Source organism: Chiloscyllium plagiosum, chromosome 35 (assembly GCF_004010195.1).
Source record: "Chiloscyllium plagiosum isolate BGI_BamShark_2017 chromosome 35, ASM401019v2, whole genome shotgun sequence".
Classification (NCBI taxonomy): Eukaryota; Metazoa; Chordata; class Chondrichthyes; order Orectolobiformes; family Hemiscylliidae; genus Chiloscyllium; species Chiloscyllium plagiosum.
This window is the reverse complement of record NC_057744.1, coordinates 9,014,268-9,030,318: the sequence shown is the minus strand read 5'-3', so window position 1 is coordinate 9,030,318 and position 16,051 is coordinate 9,014,268. Positions and strand designations below refer to the sequence as shown.

The 16,051-nt window shown below is 42.2% G+C and overlaps 1 protein-coding gene across 1 annotated transcript; it reads left to right on the top strand.

The window, feature by feature from the left end:
* The first annotated feature begins 1,325 nt into the window (after nt 1-1,325).
* Nucleotides 1,326-14,981, top strand: LOC122540630. Its single transcript, XM_043676603.1, has 4 exons — nt 1,326-1,426; nt 6,070-6,135; nt 8,923-9,076; nt 13,457-14,981. The coding sequence occupies exons 2-4, from the start codon at nt 6,093-6,095 to the stop codon at nt 13,911-13,913; spliced, it is 654 nt and encodes a 217-aa protein (XP_043532538.1). The 5' UTR covers nt 1,326-1,426; nt 6,070-6,092; the 3' UTR covers nt 13,914-14,981.
* Nucleotides 14,982-16,051: the final 1,070 nt, after the last annotated feature.

The following is a 16,051-nucleotide window of genomic DNA, read 5'->3' as shown; positions in this document are numbered from 1 at the left end:
AGATTTTAAATGATTTCCAAAAGAAGCACCCAGTGAGTAGTTAGAATTTGGAGTGCACAACCTAGCAATATGGTGGAGGCAGGTTCAATTGAGGCATGCAAGAGGGACATTGAATGATTATTTAGATAAAAATAATGCACACAGGGTAAAGAGTAAAAACACAGGATTGTCACTGGGTAAGTGCTTTTTGGAAGAGCTGGTGCAGACATGATGGGTTGAATGACCTCTTTCTGCACAGTAAGACTTCTGTGATTCTTCTGTGATTTATCTTGTTAGACTGTTCTATCTTTATTATTGAGGAGTTTTGCAAATCAAACACTCTAACTATGGATTTAATTCTCTGGCTCAAGAATAGGCCACTTTATAGAGCCATAGAGATGTACAGCATGGAAACAGACTCTTTGGTCCAACTCATTCATGCCGAGCAGATATCCTAAATTAATCTAGCCCTATTTGCCAGCACTTAGCCGGCTCATCCTGTACACATACCACCCTCAACATGAAAATGTTGTCCCTTAGGTCCCTTTCCCCTCTCACCTTAAACCTATGGCCTCTAATTTTAGACTCCCTTACCCTGGGAAAACATCTTGTCTATTCACCCTATCCATGCTCCTCATGATTTTATAAACTTCTGTAAGGTCACCCCTCAGCCTCTGACACTCTAGGGAAAATAGCCACAGTGTATTCAGCCTCTCCCTATGATTCAAATCCTCCAACCATGGCAAAATCCTTGTAAATCTTTTCTGAACCCTGTCAAGTTTCACAGGACCTTTCCTATAGCTGGCAGACCAGAATTGAATGCAGTATTCCAAAAGTAGCCTAACCAATGTCCTGTACTGTCGCAACATGACCTCTCAACTCTGTATTCAGTTCACTGACCAATAAAGGCTAACATGCCAAATGCATTCTTCACTATCCTGTCTACTGGAGACTCCACTTTCAAGAAACTATGCACTTGCACCCAAAGGTCTTGTTGTTCAGCAACACTCCCCAGGACCTTACTATTAAGTGTATTAGTCCTGTTTTGATTTGCTTTCCCAAAATGCAGTGCCTCACATTTATCTAAATCAAACTCCATCTGCTACTCCTTGGCCCATTCGCCCATCTGTTTAAGGTTCCATTTTACTCAAGGTAACCTCCTTTGCTGTCCACTATACCTCCAATTTTGGTATCAATTGCAAATTCATTAACCATGCTTCCTATGTCAGACACAGATAGAATTGGCCATAGTGGTAGCTAGTTTATGGATTAGGTTAAACAGACATTGACAGGAAACTTTGTTCTGTTAATATTTGCTCAACACAAACATGTCAAGGTCAAAAATCTTGCTCCTTGATCTTATGATGACATCAAGTTAATAAATCTTAACATTTGTGGTTTACAAAGCGGGCATAATACAGTGAGCAAGACGACTAGCTTGAATCAGGTAAGGAATGCTTTTGTTTTAATGTTTCAAGAGCTTTAAAATGTAGTGCATGAAAACTACCAAAATTATAAGAATCTATTCTTCTTTGATAAGTTCAATGAAAAGCTCTGTTTTCTTTCATATCCAATTTTGTTCACATTTCCAAATGGCTCTGTGGTTAAATTACCAATGTGGTAGTGAGCAACAAAAGATTGGGAAAATGTCACCTTTAATATCTGGTTGAGTTGAGCTGAATTTATGCTGAAATATAAAAGGACAAGGTGCCAATCCACCAGATCACATTGATCCAAAACTGAATGCTTTCTTAAACAAGTAATGCAGCAAAATTTAAATTGTTAGCAAGTACAAGTAAAATGTTTTGATGATAGGCTTGAAATGAAGCAACCTTTAAACATTAATTATATTTCTCCGCATTCAGAATTAGTATCCAGCGAAGAACCAAATGACCTTTGCAATCAATTTAACATGATTATTGCAAAGATACATTTGGTGGAATAGGCTTGAGGGGCCAAATAGCCACGTTCCTATTTCTCGTATTTACCAAAGACTTTAATAGACTCAAACCTTCTGACTGTGGAGAAACTGACAAATATGCCTATGCGTGAAAGCTGACCCAGGAATAGAAACAAAGTTCTGACCTTGGGACTGGTTTATCGTTTTTTTTTTATTCATTCATGGGATGAGGATGTTACCGGTTAGGCCAGCATTTATTGCCCATCCCTAATTGCCCAGAGTGCAGTTAAGAATCAACCATGTTGCTGTGGGTCTGGAGTCACATGTAGGCCAGACCAGGTAAGGATGGCAGTTTCCTTCCCTAAAGGACATTAGTGAATCAGATGGTTTTTCCAGCAATTGACAATGAATTTATGGTCATCATTAGACTCTTACTTTCAGATTTTTATTGGATTCAATTCCATACCTGCTGTGTTGGGATTTGAGCTTGGGTCTCCCCAACATTATCTGGGTTTCTGGATTAGCCTTGTCATAGAATATGAAAATTTAATTGAGAACTGTTTTCTCCAAGAGGTGAAAAGGCAGCATTTTGTTGCTGTTGGGCACAATATTATTTGAAGAATGTTTGAAGGATTGAGGAATACGTACTCTTATTACCTTGAAATCAGCCTGTTAGAATTTCACAGGGTCCATCATCAAGGAACCAACATTCTAACCATCTTGTTCCATGCTTCTTTAGGACTCAGATTTCTCTACTGCTTCTTCCTTGAGTCTATGCTTGTGCACATCCAAGAGTGTTAGACTGTGCAGGAACCCTGAAGGATTGTCATATTAATTCAATACATCTAACAGCTTTTCAAAAACCTTTTTCATTCAAATCCATTGAACCACTAACTTTAGCACAGAGCGCAGTTTTCAAATTTTGTTTTCATACATTAATGTTCATGGGACAAAGGAAATGAGTGGATGAGATGATAAAATTGGTTAAGAGTGATATAACTGCAGAGATGGTTATTTGATACAATGACAAGGACAGGCGGTGTAGGACCTGGAAGTTCCCCTCTAAGTCACAAACTATCCTGACTTGGAACAAGATTGCCATTCTCTCACAATGGCTGGAACAAATTCCTCGCAGCTCTTCCCTTGCAGTGCTGTGGTTGTCTCTACCCCTCGAAGTAAGGGCTACAGCTGATCAAGAAAGCAGCTCACCACCGCTGTCACAAGGGCAATTAAAAAAAAAACAACAAAATGCTGGGCCCAGCCAGTGACACCCACATCCTGTGAATGAATTCTCAAAACATCTATTGTGTTGAGTAACCCACTTGCTTCACACAGAATCTAACAGCTAACAGAGAGAGAGGCTCCCACGTTATCAGTATAAGTTTGATTAAAACTCAGGTCCACACAGTATAGAAGTCAGCAATATTTACTCAATTTCAACTGAAGGAAATAGACAAAACGGATAAAAATAAGAAACATTCCAAAAAAAATGCAAGAGTTCTGAAATGACTACTGTGTTTTATTGGCCTGTTCTTTTTTTAAAAGGTGTGGTGATTTCATTTGGAGCATAACATTTTCTATCAGACACGAGCAGCACAGGACACAGAATCATAGAGATGTACAGCACAAAAACAGACCCTTTGGTCCAGCTCATCCATGCCACTAGATATCCTAGCTAAATCTAGTCCCATTTGCCAGCATTTGGCCCACATCCTGCTAAACCCTTTCCTATTCATGTACCCATCCAGATGCCTTTTAAATGTTGCAATTGTACCAGCCTCCACCATTTCCTCTGGCAGCTCATTCCATACACACACCACCCTGTGTGTGAAACAGTTGCTCCTTAGATCCCTTTGAAATCTTTCCCCTCTCACTTTAAACCCCGCCATCTAGTTTTGGACTCCCCAACCCCGGGGGAGCGATCTTGTCCATTTACCCTACCTGAGCTCCTGACGGTCTTGTGGTATTACTATTCTTGAGGGTGGACAATCTATCATCTCGAGCAAATCTGGTCCATATGTGACTCCAAACACAAAACAATGTGCATGGCCATTAATTTCCCTGAAATGGCCACAGACGCTGGGACCAGGGCATCAAGTATGGATCCAGGAGCTTCAGCAAGAAAAACTATAGTCAGTCAGGCGATGCTGACAAGCACATGGGCAACCCAATATCAATACATCACAGAATAAACACACATAATTTCACCACATTAGTGTCAGAGGAGGTACAGTCAATCCTCATCTTTTCATATGTAGCTTTAGATTAGCTGCCAACATCCTCTTTCTTTATGGGTATCTACAAGGCCAAATGGTCCACTGTTTTAGTGAACTAACAAACAATGGCCTAATAAGTAGAGCCTCCCCTCTTAAACAAGATGTAGTTTATTGCATGATAGCAACGAGCCACAAATATGAAAGGGGTCGTTCTAGACTGTGATACAGATGGTCGTTCGTGATGCAGTGGTAATGTCCCTATTTCTAAACCAGGAAGCCCAGGTTCAAGTTCCAACAGCTCTAGAGATGTGTGATAACATCTCAGAACAGGTGAATTAGAAAAAAATGATGACAATGAAACAGGTCATTATCAGGTATGAGAGGGGTTTTTACAGAGTTATCATAGACTATGATAAGGGGAACATTGAAAGGAAAGAGGATACAGTGTAAACTATTTAAGACTCAGATGAGAAGAAATTTCTTCACCCACAGAGTGGTGAGCCTATGGAATTCATTACCACAGAAAGCAATTGAGACCAAATCATTGTATGATTTCAGGAGTTGGATACAGCATTTGGGGCTAAATGGATCAAAGGATCTAGGACAAAATGGGTTGAGTTGGATGATTGTCATGATCATAATGAATGGTGGAGCGGGCCTGAAGGGGTTGAATGGCCTACTCCTGCCCTATTTTCTGTATCTATGTCATTCCATCTATTACATTCTTTGTAAGATATTTTGAATTGAGACTTTGATGGAGGGTGACAGTAAGGTTAAAAAAATTAAATTCAGAATTGGGGGCTAGTTCTATAAGGTTGGATATACTGATATCCAATATCTGATGTATTCTGATTGGAGGAAGAAGAAATGACTTGGGGAAAGAGGAAGTCCCACAGTTTGATGGACTTGGAAGTGATTGCCTGAAAAGAGAAAAGGGTGAATAGAAAAGGCATTATTAAAGTTTGGTGACAACAGACCTGCCCAACAATTGGCCCAAGGGCAAGAATGTGAACTGTCCAGGGGCACAACCTGACCCAAGGAGGTTTGTTCATGGCATGTGGTAACAACAGGTAAGGGAGTAGATTTGAAAACATGTTTGTAGCTTGTTCAATGGCAGGCCCACATCATTTCCTGAGAATAAGCCAATCAGCAGCAAACATGGGAGAGAAAGAGTCTGTTGGAAGATTTTCTCCAGTTCCCACAAGGTCCATTCTCTCTCCATGTGTGACCGTGCTCCTGCCCTCCAGCAACTGCCAGACCCAGGAGGAGCACAAGATGGTGGCAATGGCTGGGAATGTTACCTGTGCACAGCGATGCCAACTACAGTGTTAGGCAGGGTAGAGTGAAACATCCACAGCAGGAAACTATTCCGTCCTGGCAGATCTAAGGGGAGGGTGTGAGGGGATACACTCATGAATTGGACAGACAAAAAGAGAAAGGTCGTAGGTGTGTGTGCAAATGAGAGAGAGAGAGGCTGTTCGAAGGAGAGACAGAGTGTGTGAGAGAAAGTGAGTGTGAGAGAGGGTGTGCGTGCATGGTTGAAGGAAAGGGAAAAACGTTGCACTTGTGAGGGTGAGAGAATTTATGGTTGAAGGAAAGGGAAAAATGTTGCACTTGTGAGGGTGAGAGAATTTGAGGAGAGAGTGTGGAAGATAGAAAGTGAGATGGTGCAAGAGAAAGTGTGAGAGAGTATGTGTGACAGAGAGGGTGTGTCCTTCTCTCTCAGTGTGCAAAGATTGGAAGAATAGAATGTCAGGGGAAGATATCGATGGATTTAACTACCCAGAATCTAGGAACACCTTATCATCTATCAGGCTCCAATGGTTGCTTTTGTCACTTAACAGACCTAACAATAGATTTCATTAGTAATTTAATGTTATGTTTATTTTACATAATTTGTAATTATTCCTCTCTTCTTTATATCATTCTAAATGTATGATTACATTCATTCATCCAGCTCTCTATTAATTGCAGAGTTTTGAGAACTTGACACTACCATGAAGATTCTCGCAGTTGCTTCAGTGCTCTTTATCATCAAAGGTATATAATAAAAATCCTTCACACTACTCAAAACTCAACTAATAGTGAAAACAAAACTATAACGTACAGCAATATTCTATACTGATGGATTTTCAGTTTGTAGATTCTGCGGAGCTTGTATTCTGTAAGTTATAATGTATGCAATGGAGTGAGGGGTCTTATTGCTGGGATCAAATATTCATAGAGTAGAATTGTACAGTCATACAGTTTGGAAATCGCCCCAGTGCATGCCAACCATAATCTCAAACTAAACGGTCTGTGCTTGGCCCATATGCTCCAAACATTTCTTATTCATGTACTCATCTAAATATCTTTTAAACATTGTAACTGTACCCTTACCCATTGCTTCCGCTGGTAGTTCATTCTACACATGAACCAGTCTCTGTGTAAAAAAATTGCCCCTCATTTCCTTTTTTAAACCTTTCTCCTCTCACCTTAAAAATCTGCCCCGTAGTCTTGAAATCTCTCATCCTAGGGAAAAGGCACCTTCCATTCACCTTATCTACACCCCTCACGATGTTATAAACCTCTATAAGGTCACCTGTCAACCTTCTTTGTTCCAGTGAAAAAAAGTCCCAGCCTATCCAGCCCTGGCAACATTCCTGGCAACATATTGATAAATCTCTTCTGAACCCTCTCCAGTTTAATAATATCCTTCCTATAACTGGGTGACCACAACTGGACACAGTGTTTCAGAAGAGGCCTCACCAATGTCTTGTACAATCTCAACATGATGTCCCAACTACTATACTCAACGGTCTGAGCAATGAAGGCAGGCATGCTAAACGCCTTCGTAGCCACTCTATTTATATCCATATCTTCACTCTGGGTCATTGTTCAGTAAACCCAGCTCAGCATGGAATGTTCCAGATTTAAAATGTAGCTTCCTCTAACCCGCACCCATGGGTTTCACCAAGTGAAGAACATTAGTACAAGTGAATGGAACACACTTCCTAACAGGCTGTGACTTCCATTGAGGCTATGACTTCAACTGCAATGATAAAAGGGATGAGTTCAATGGCTGATCTTTCTGTAGAAGGAACTGAAGTTGAACTAAGTTTGGGCCTGGCACAACACACCTCTGGCACCTCTGATCAAATCAGTTCGAAGTGGTCACGTTAGGATCAGAAGCACCAAGGTCACCCATTATGTGACCCAGTCAGACTGGAATTAGATTGTCCATTCTAGTTGTCACCAGAATGCAGACCATGGATCCAGTTAATACAGTAAAATTGCTTGATGTCTTTAAATATAAGCAATCATAATACAGTGATAATTACAATACAGCACAGTGTTTTATTAAAATTAGGGTTAATTTGTGAAGTTGTCCATAATTAAAGCAAAATCTCTTTGATATGAGTCTTCAGTTCTCCTTTACTGAAGGCTATCTTCAGAATAAATTGCCATGAGATTAATATTGGCACTGATATGAGGAACTGATTACAGCCTTGTGATTTAAATGAGACTTGAGACTGCTATCTTGGTTGATCTGATGGTGTCAAGACCTCAGGTCACTTTCTATAAGAAAAGCTCCAAGCTTTCCCAGGCCAACATTCCTGTGTCAACATGATCATCTGTCTTCATTCTTTCTGCTCATTTTTGGGATCTTGCTGTGTGCAGGATGGCTGATTCCAAGTAATAAGTTGTGTGTGGAGCATTTAGAAATGTGGACAAGCTCATTTATTCAGATAAGTGTTGGAAATATCTGAATAACAGTTTGGCACACAACACTTGTTCTGACCAATCTGTTTTACCAGGAAGTTTCCTTTGGGGCCTTGGAGAGGAGTGAGGGGGGAGGTGTGGGCGCAAGTGTTGCACCTCCTGCGGTTGCAAGGGAAGGTGCCGGGAGTGGTGGTTGGGTCGGTGGGGGGTGTGGATCTGACAAGGGAGTCGCGGAGGGAGTGTTCTCTACGGAAAGCTGATAGGGGAGGGGAGGGAAATATATCCTTGGTGCTGGGGTCTGTTTGGAGGTGGCGGAAGTGACGGCGGATGATGCGCTGTACATGCGCTCCATGGCACACAACACTTGTTCTGACCAATCTGTTTTACCAATATTTAACTATATTTCCTTATTTTTCTATTTTGTACCTATGATTTTGTACCTAGTACGTTTGTACTTAAGATGGCACTGGGAATGGCAACATTGTAAAAGAGAATGAGTCGTCATGGTGGCTCAATGGTTAGCACTGCTGCCTCACAGCACCAGAGACCCGGGTTCAATTCTACCCTTAGGCGACTGCCTGTGTGGAGTTTGCACATTCTCCCAGTGTCTGCATGGTTTCCTCTGGGTGCTCTGGTTTCCTCCTGCAGTCCAAAGATGTGCAGGGAAGGTGGATTGGCCATGGGAAATTGCCCTCAGTGCTCAGGGATGTGTAGACTAGGTGGAACAAGCAGGGTTACAGGGATTGGGTAAGGAGGTGGGCCAAGGTGGGATGCCCTTTGAAGGGTTGGCATGGGCTGAATGGCCAGCTTCCACACGATCGAGATTCTATGATTGTACACTTTTCACTGTACTCCTGTATTTGAGTAATTCTAATTCTGTTGCCAGAAGTGCAAGGACCTCTTGTTGGATTTGTGGCCTGGTATTGTGTTTATCGACATGGCGCAAGAACATTTCCCAAATTGTAGGCATCCATCAACCTATATTGCATTGAGGACAATTCCTGTCTGGAGAGGGCACTGAGGAGAAATGCATACATTAATAATAGCGTTACACTGGTAGCTATTCACATAATCTTTACAATATTAACCATACTAAGTAGTCTTTCTTTCTATGTTCCTGCCCAGGAACTCAGGGTGGTGTTATCCCACAGGATGAATCCAAATCGAACAAATCTGTACACACGCAACAATCCATTGATTACTTGTTAAAACAAGGGACTGACATAACCAGAGCTGTTTCTGATATTCTGTCACAGACTGAGATGAGTAAATTCGCAAAGTGAGTATTTAGCTACTAGCATTTTTAATTATGAAGAAACTATCTTCAGCTGATGATTCTATTTCTTTCTTCACTGTTAAGTTACTTTTTTGGCCATGATTTTAATCGCATGTCCCAATATCTTCTAACATGTTACAGTATCAAATGTTGTTTGAGCGTCATCCTGTGAACCAGTTTGTGATGTTTTACCAATTTAAAGTCAGTGTATCAATAGAAGTTACCCTATTGTTGTAACAGTAATCTAAAACAGGAATGTACGCAAGAGGGCTGATTCCCCAATCATGAGGGTTGCAAAGCAGGAGTTACAAAATGCACTGTAGCAACTTATCAAGGCTTCTTTGAAACTTGCAAACTCTACCATTTAGAAGGACAAAGTCAACTGATACATGGGAAAACCATCACAGGCAAGTTCCCCTCCAAGTCAGACAGCAACATGACTTTGAAATATATTGCTGTTCCTTAATTGTCACTGGGTCAAAATCCTGTCAGTCCTCCATAATAGCACTTTGGATGTCCCTACATTCTAAAGACTGCAACGTTCAAGAAGACCGCTCATTATCATCTTCTCAAGGCAAGCTCAGAATGGATAATTATTGCACTCTGATCACTCGCCAAAGTGTTATGACGAAGAGGGAACCCTTACCTTATTTACCTTATTAAAAAAAGTAATCTTCCAGGCTAAGCCTGAATCAGCCTATTTGCAGTGATTAGAGCGGGCTAGATTGAGTGAAGAGTAAATCGCTACTTCACCTGGAAGGTGTAACTGGGACCTTGGGTACTGAGGAGAGAGGAAGTGCACAGGCAGATGTTACACTTTCTATGATTGTGGGGCTCTGAGGAGATGTTGCAAATGAAAGAGGAAAGGACCAAGATGTCCTGGAAAGCACAGTCCCTGCGAAGCCTGACAAGGGAGTGGTGGGGAATATGTGTCTGGTGATAGCATCCCGCTGGAGGTGGCAGAAATGGTGGCTAGTGATCCTCTGGCTGTGGATCAGGGTGGCACGGTGGCTTGGGGCAACATGGTGGCTCAGTGGTTTGCACCGCTGCCTCACAGTGCCAGGGACCTGGGTACAATTCCAACCTCAGGCGACTGTGTGGAGTTTGGACATTCTCCCGTGTCTGCATGGGTTTCCTCCAGGTGCTCTGGTTTCCTCCCACAATCCAAAAGATGTGCAGGTCAGGTGAATTGGCCATGGGAAATTGACCATAGTGTTCAGGAAAGTGTAGACTAGGTCAATAGTATAGTAAGTATAGGACAATAGGGCAGGGTAATGAGTCTAGGTGGATACTGTTTGGAGGATTGGTGTGGACTTCTTGGGCTGAAGGGCCTGTTTCCACACTGTAGAGATTCTATGATTCTATATGCACCCAAGAAGAGGATACTGGTGGGATGACAGCTGAGGACCAGGGACACTATCGCAGTTAGGGGATGGAAGAAAGGGGGTGAGGGCTGAAGTGTGGGAGTTGTGTTGGACCCAGCTAAGGGCCCTGTCAACTACGGTGGTGGGGAGCTCTTGGTTGAGGGGGAAGCTGGGCATTTTAGAGGTGCCCCTTGTAGAAGTCGGCATCATTGAACAGATGGAGAAACTGGGAGAATACAATAAGAGTACTTACAGGAAGGAGGGTGTGAGAATGTATGGTTGAGGTAACTGTGGGAGTCAGTGAGCTTGTAATGGATATTGGTGTCAAAGTGTGGCACTGGAAAAGCATATCAGGTTAGGCAGCATCCAAGGAGTAGGAGAGTTGATGTTTGGGGTGAGGGGGGAGGTAGCTGGGAAGGTGATGGGTGGATGCAGATGGAAGGTGGTTGTGATAGGTTGGAGGGGAGGAGAGCCCATTTAACAGAATTGGAAACACAGATGCCAAAGAAACAAAGGTGAGATAACTCCACAGAGGCCAGTACCCCATCACCAAGACCCCCTTTATTTTCATAGGGAGAGTCCTTTTCACTGATCCAATTCCCTAAGAGCCAGCTGTCTGAGTTGGGTCAGTGATATCTGACACTCCAGTTCTTAATCCGATAGCCAGAGCTCCCTGATTGGACCAGATTAATAGCCGCAGTCAGAGAACTCATATTCTATGTGGTCCATCTGGCTGACCTTATTCCAGTCACTACAGAACGGAGGAGTCAGAGACAGATAGGGTGAAGGGGAGAGTAAGATGGAAACTGGAAGTGAAACTGATAAGTTTTTCCAATTCCGGAAAAGCGTGGGAAGCAGCACCGATGATGCCATTGATGCACCAAAGAAAGAGATACAGGGAAGGACCCAGTAGGATTGGAACAAGGAATGTTCCACGTATCCCACAAAGTGATAGGCATAGCTGGGGCAATGAGGGTTCCTATGGCAACGTCTTTGACCTGAAGCACATGAGAGGAGTTAAAGGAGAAGTTATTTAAAGTGAGGATGAGCTTGGCCAGGCAGAGGAGAATGGGTGTGAATGAGGATGGTTAAGCTCTTGTTCCATGAAGAAGTGGAGAGCCCTGAGACCACCCTGGTGGGAGATGGATTTGTAAAGGGAATTGCAGGTCCATGGTGAAGACGAGGCAGTGGGAGCCCCCAAACCAGAAATTCTGAAATTGATGCCAAGCATTTTATAAAAATATTTTTGGGGCTGTTATTTTGAACTGATGGGTGTGACTGAGAGTGTTCCTGCTGTTTCATAGCAAGAGCCGAGGATTTGTTGAACTGACTATGTATGAAAATTCCAACATGTTTGGAGCATGCAGCGGTAGTGCATCACAGTCCGCTTTTGAAATTACCAGATCATGATCAAACTGGCTGACCTGATGTGCACATTGCATTCTCAGAGTGCATTGGGCCGCAGAGACACTTGCTCTGATCATTCAAAGACACAGGAGAGTTTGGCTAAAAGTGTGAGGGTCAGATTAAGTGATGCAGCCTTCTTCTCAGGCCTATGGTGTTGTTTCCCTTCTTCTGGCTATGGCTGGGAAGGCAACACCTCTCATACGTGTGAATGCAGAACATTGGAAAGGGAAAGATGGAGTCCACCTTATTCGCAGCTTGCTCATCGTGTCATGTAACAAGATGAGAGTGAACTGGGAGTTGAGAAAAGGTGAATCAGAGGAACCTAATGCCAGCCTTAGTATGCTCAGTGAAAGTGGACCCTACAGGCATGCAGATGGTCCCATGGTGTGGAAGACAATTTTCTCCAGCGAGCTCAGAAGATACAAGCATCCAGGTTCTCCATTGCTCCCATCAGTTATGGGCCATCTTGGTGATGGTGTCTGAAGGTGTATCCACTGACATTAGCCGCCCATGTGAGATTAGGAAACTGGGTTGTTGACTGGTGGTCTGTATCTGAAACACCTGGTCAGCGAATCCAAACACTCTATACAGTCAACACAGGAATTCTTGGACATCATCAGAAATATACACATAGACAAAGAAAAAACCATGATATCATTCGACGTGACGGCACTGTTCACTTCGATTGACAAAACCCTAGCCAGAGATACAATAGCCAACCTACTGGACATACAGAACAGAAAACAGGACGCTGAACCTATCAACAAAGACGGCATACTTAAACTACTGGACTTGTGCCTCACAACACACTTCACATTCAACAACCAGATATACGAACAAATCAACGGAACACCCATGGGATCACCAATCTCGGGACTCATAGCAGAGGCAGTTATGCAAAGGTTAGACCAAACAGTCCTACCACAAATTCAACCCAAACTCTGGGTCAGATATTCGATGACACGTTTGTAATCATTAAAAACACGGAAATAGAAAAAACACACCGGATCATCAACGCCACACTCACAGGAATCCGATTCACGAGAGAAGAAGAAAAGGACAACCAACTCCCATTCCTAAAAAGTCAGATACAGATTAGGAAACTTCTTATTGTACTGCCGCCAGGTCCTTAGGGCATGACCCTATGCAGCAGAAGCATCACCATTCTTCCTGTTGACCCCTACCACCAAGGTCTCCAGCCTCTCTCTTCTAGTTCTCTATCCGTGTAGCTCTCACTCAAAGCCAATGTCAGTACAAGGCATCCTTCAGCAACTGGCAGTTCCTGGTGGGTCTATGGCCCCTGTGCCCAAAAAATGGGATTAGAACTATTCCATTATTATTCTCTTGTATATTTACACCAAGAAAAGAGTGAGGAAGAAAAATATTTGAAAAGTAGCTTTAGAAAATCAAATTGAATTACCAAATTTAAAGGGAGACTTGTTGCATGCTTGAGACAGCATTCAGTGGAAGAATACAGGAGGAGGGTAGGAGGTGTCTTGTGTGGAGTTTAAGTACCAGAATAACTGTGTGGGTCTTAATGCACTGTTTGTGGTCTGCATGTTCTATACATGTCTATGTGAAACTGAGAACTTTATGTTTTTTTTCTATAAAGGTCAAATTTAGAAGGTGTTACGACATTTCTCAAAATTTTGGTTGAATATTCATCAGTGGAACTATTCCCATGGTTAACGAACATCAAGTGGAAAGGGGAGGATGCCTATTTTCTTCTGTTAGAGCAGGCCAGTTTGATCTATGACAGGATGGAGCAGGCAACAAAAGAATTATATGAGGCAGTTGACAATGAAACAATATCCTCCATTCATGAGGAATTGGAACAGCTTTCAGAAAGCCTCAATGTTAACCGTGAGAATCTGATTAATGGTTTGGATTCGATATATGAGGGCGCCACCCACCGGGTGGAAGAAATTTACAACATAACCACTCCTACCTCTGGAAACTTCACTCAATTCACTCAAGGGATGAAGGAATATTTTACATCTGTGGTTGACGTGGTAAACGAAGGCATGATAAAATTCTTGAAATCGCAGCGATTGAAAAAAAAAGCTTAATGGTTTCTGACTCCAATGAGGTTCACTGGGCACAGAGAATACTTAATTAAATTTCCAACCAATCATAATAGTTAAATAATTATGCTTTCTTTATTTTAAATCCAACAACATATTTCTGTGAATGACCAACCCTGTATGTATTACCTGTTGACTTGACGTATTTCTTCTGCAGAGAATTATCTTCACTGTGTATTTGAAGGAGAAGGAAAGATGGGGAGGCTAGACAGTGTCTTTTCTGGAGTTGTGCTGTCTCTATTAACTCTACGATGTTTGAACTGAGATAATCCACTGAAAAAGTCTTATGATGCTGCATTTCCTCCCAAACACTGTCACTTCAGTTCAGTTAAGTCAAAAGAAAATGTAAATCTGGACCGAATAACCATTTATCAGAAGCATTGCAGCACTTCACCCAAATTGCTTTGACAGCATCTTCTAAATCTGCAATCTCTACCATCCAGAATTGAATAAATTGAGAGAAATTGATTTGTGCACGCAGTTGGGATTATTTTAGAATGGCACCATATATCTGCAGGGCCTGCTTCTGTGCTATTATTGTTCTCTATTGTATTCTATGTTCTATGTAGAAGGACAAAGGTCACAGATAAATGGGAACGTCAAGTTTCCCTCCAAGCTACTCATCGTCCTGACTTGGCAAGATATCACTGTACAATATTGCTGTGTCCAAATCTTGAAAGTCCCTCCTTATTATCATTGCGGGAATCCTCTACTTCAAGGATTGTAGCAGTTCCAAGACAGCATCTCAGCACCACTTTCTCAAGGGTAATTAGGGATGGGCAATAAATGCTGGACTAGGCAATGACACACACATGCAGTGATTGAAATTTTAAAAAGTGGCTAACAAATAAACTACTAACAATTAATAATGTTAGAGCAGTATTTTACATACAACATGCTATGTCACTGTTTTAGTAACTGCATTTATATGTTCACCAATAGGTGTGCAGAATTGCTTTAAAGTCATCAAATGTTGCAAATGAATATTGAATGATTTTGGTAGTCTATGTACTGCTTTAATTGTAGTACCCAATAAAAATATGAGAAACAAGAGTCATTTGTCCTGAGCTATTGATTAAAAACATGTACTCAATGATCCCTGCGTACTGCATCTGTAAATGCCTTCTCTGAGATATGATCAAGGTTCTCAGAATTGTCAGACTGGGCTGGTGAAAACTCAGATTCAGAAACTGTGATTTTTTTTGCTGCATCACTGATGCCTCTTCCACCTTCACCATTCACGCCTCAACTCATGTGCTGCTGAAAATCTCTCATCCTTAGTTGCTCCAATGCTCTCTTGGCTGGGACTCACCTTCTCCAGTAAATTTGAGCTGCTTAGAGTCATAGAGTCATAGAGATGTACAGCATGGAAACAGACCCTTCGGTCTAACCTGTCCAGGTATCCCAACCCAATCCAGCCCCACCTGCCAGCACCCGGCCCATATCCCTCCAAACCCTTCCTATTCAAATACCCATCCAAATGCCTCTTAAATGTTGCAATTGTACCAGCTTCCTCCACTTCCTCTGGCAGCTCATTCTATACACGTACCACCCTCTGTGTGAAAAAGTTGCCTCATAAGTCTCTTTTATATCTTTCCCCTCTCACCCTAAACCTATGCCCTCTTGTTATGGACTCCCTGACCCCAGGGAAAAGACTTTGCCTAGTTACCCATGTCCTTCATAATTTTGTAAACCTCTATCAGGTCACCCCTCAGCCTCCGACGCTCCAGGGAAAACAGCCCCATCCTGTTCAGCCTCTCCCTATTGCTCAAATCCTCCAACCCTGGCAACATCCTTGTAAATCTTTTCTGATCCCTTTCAAGTTTCACAACATCTTTCCGATAGGAAGGAGACCAGAATTGCACCAATATTCCAACAGTGGCCTAACCAATGTCCTGTATAGCCGCAACATGACCTTCCAACTCCTGTACTCAATACTCTGACCGATAAAGGAAAGCATATCAAACGTCTTCTTCACTATCCTATCTACCCGCGCTTGTATTCTAAATAGCAATTCCTATTCTGACATCACCCCTATCTTTGCTGATTCTTATTTGATTCAATTTTTACATCACCCCTGCCCTACTATGTTCTCATGTGGCTCAAAAATCAAGTTTTGCTTA

What these genes read in the sequence shown, in the direction of transcription:
- LOC122540630 (XM_043676603.1), top strand. Translation starts at nt 6,093, where the DNA reads ATGAAGATTCTCGCAGTTGCTTCAGTGCTCTTTATCATCAAAG. An exon ending in AGTGCTCTTTATCATCAAAG is followed by an intron (nt 6,136 to 8,922) that starts GTATATAATAAA and finishes GTTCCTGCCCAG; the next exon opens with GAACTCAGGGTGGTGTTATC. An exon ending in GAGATGAGTAAATTCGCAAA is followed by an intron (nt 9,077 to 13,456) that starts GTGAGTATTTAG and finishes TTTTCTATAAAG; the next exon opens with GTCAAATTTAGAAGGTGTTA.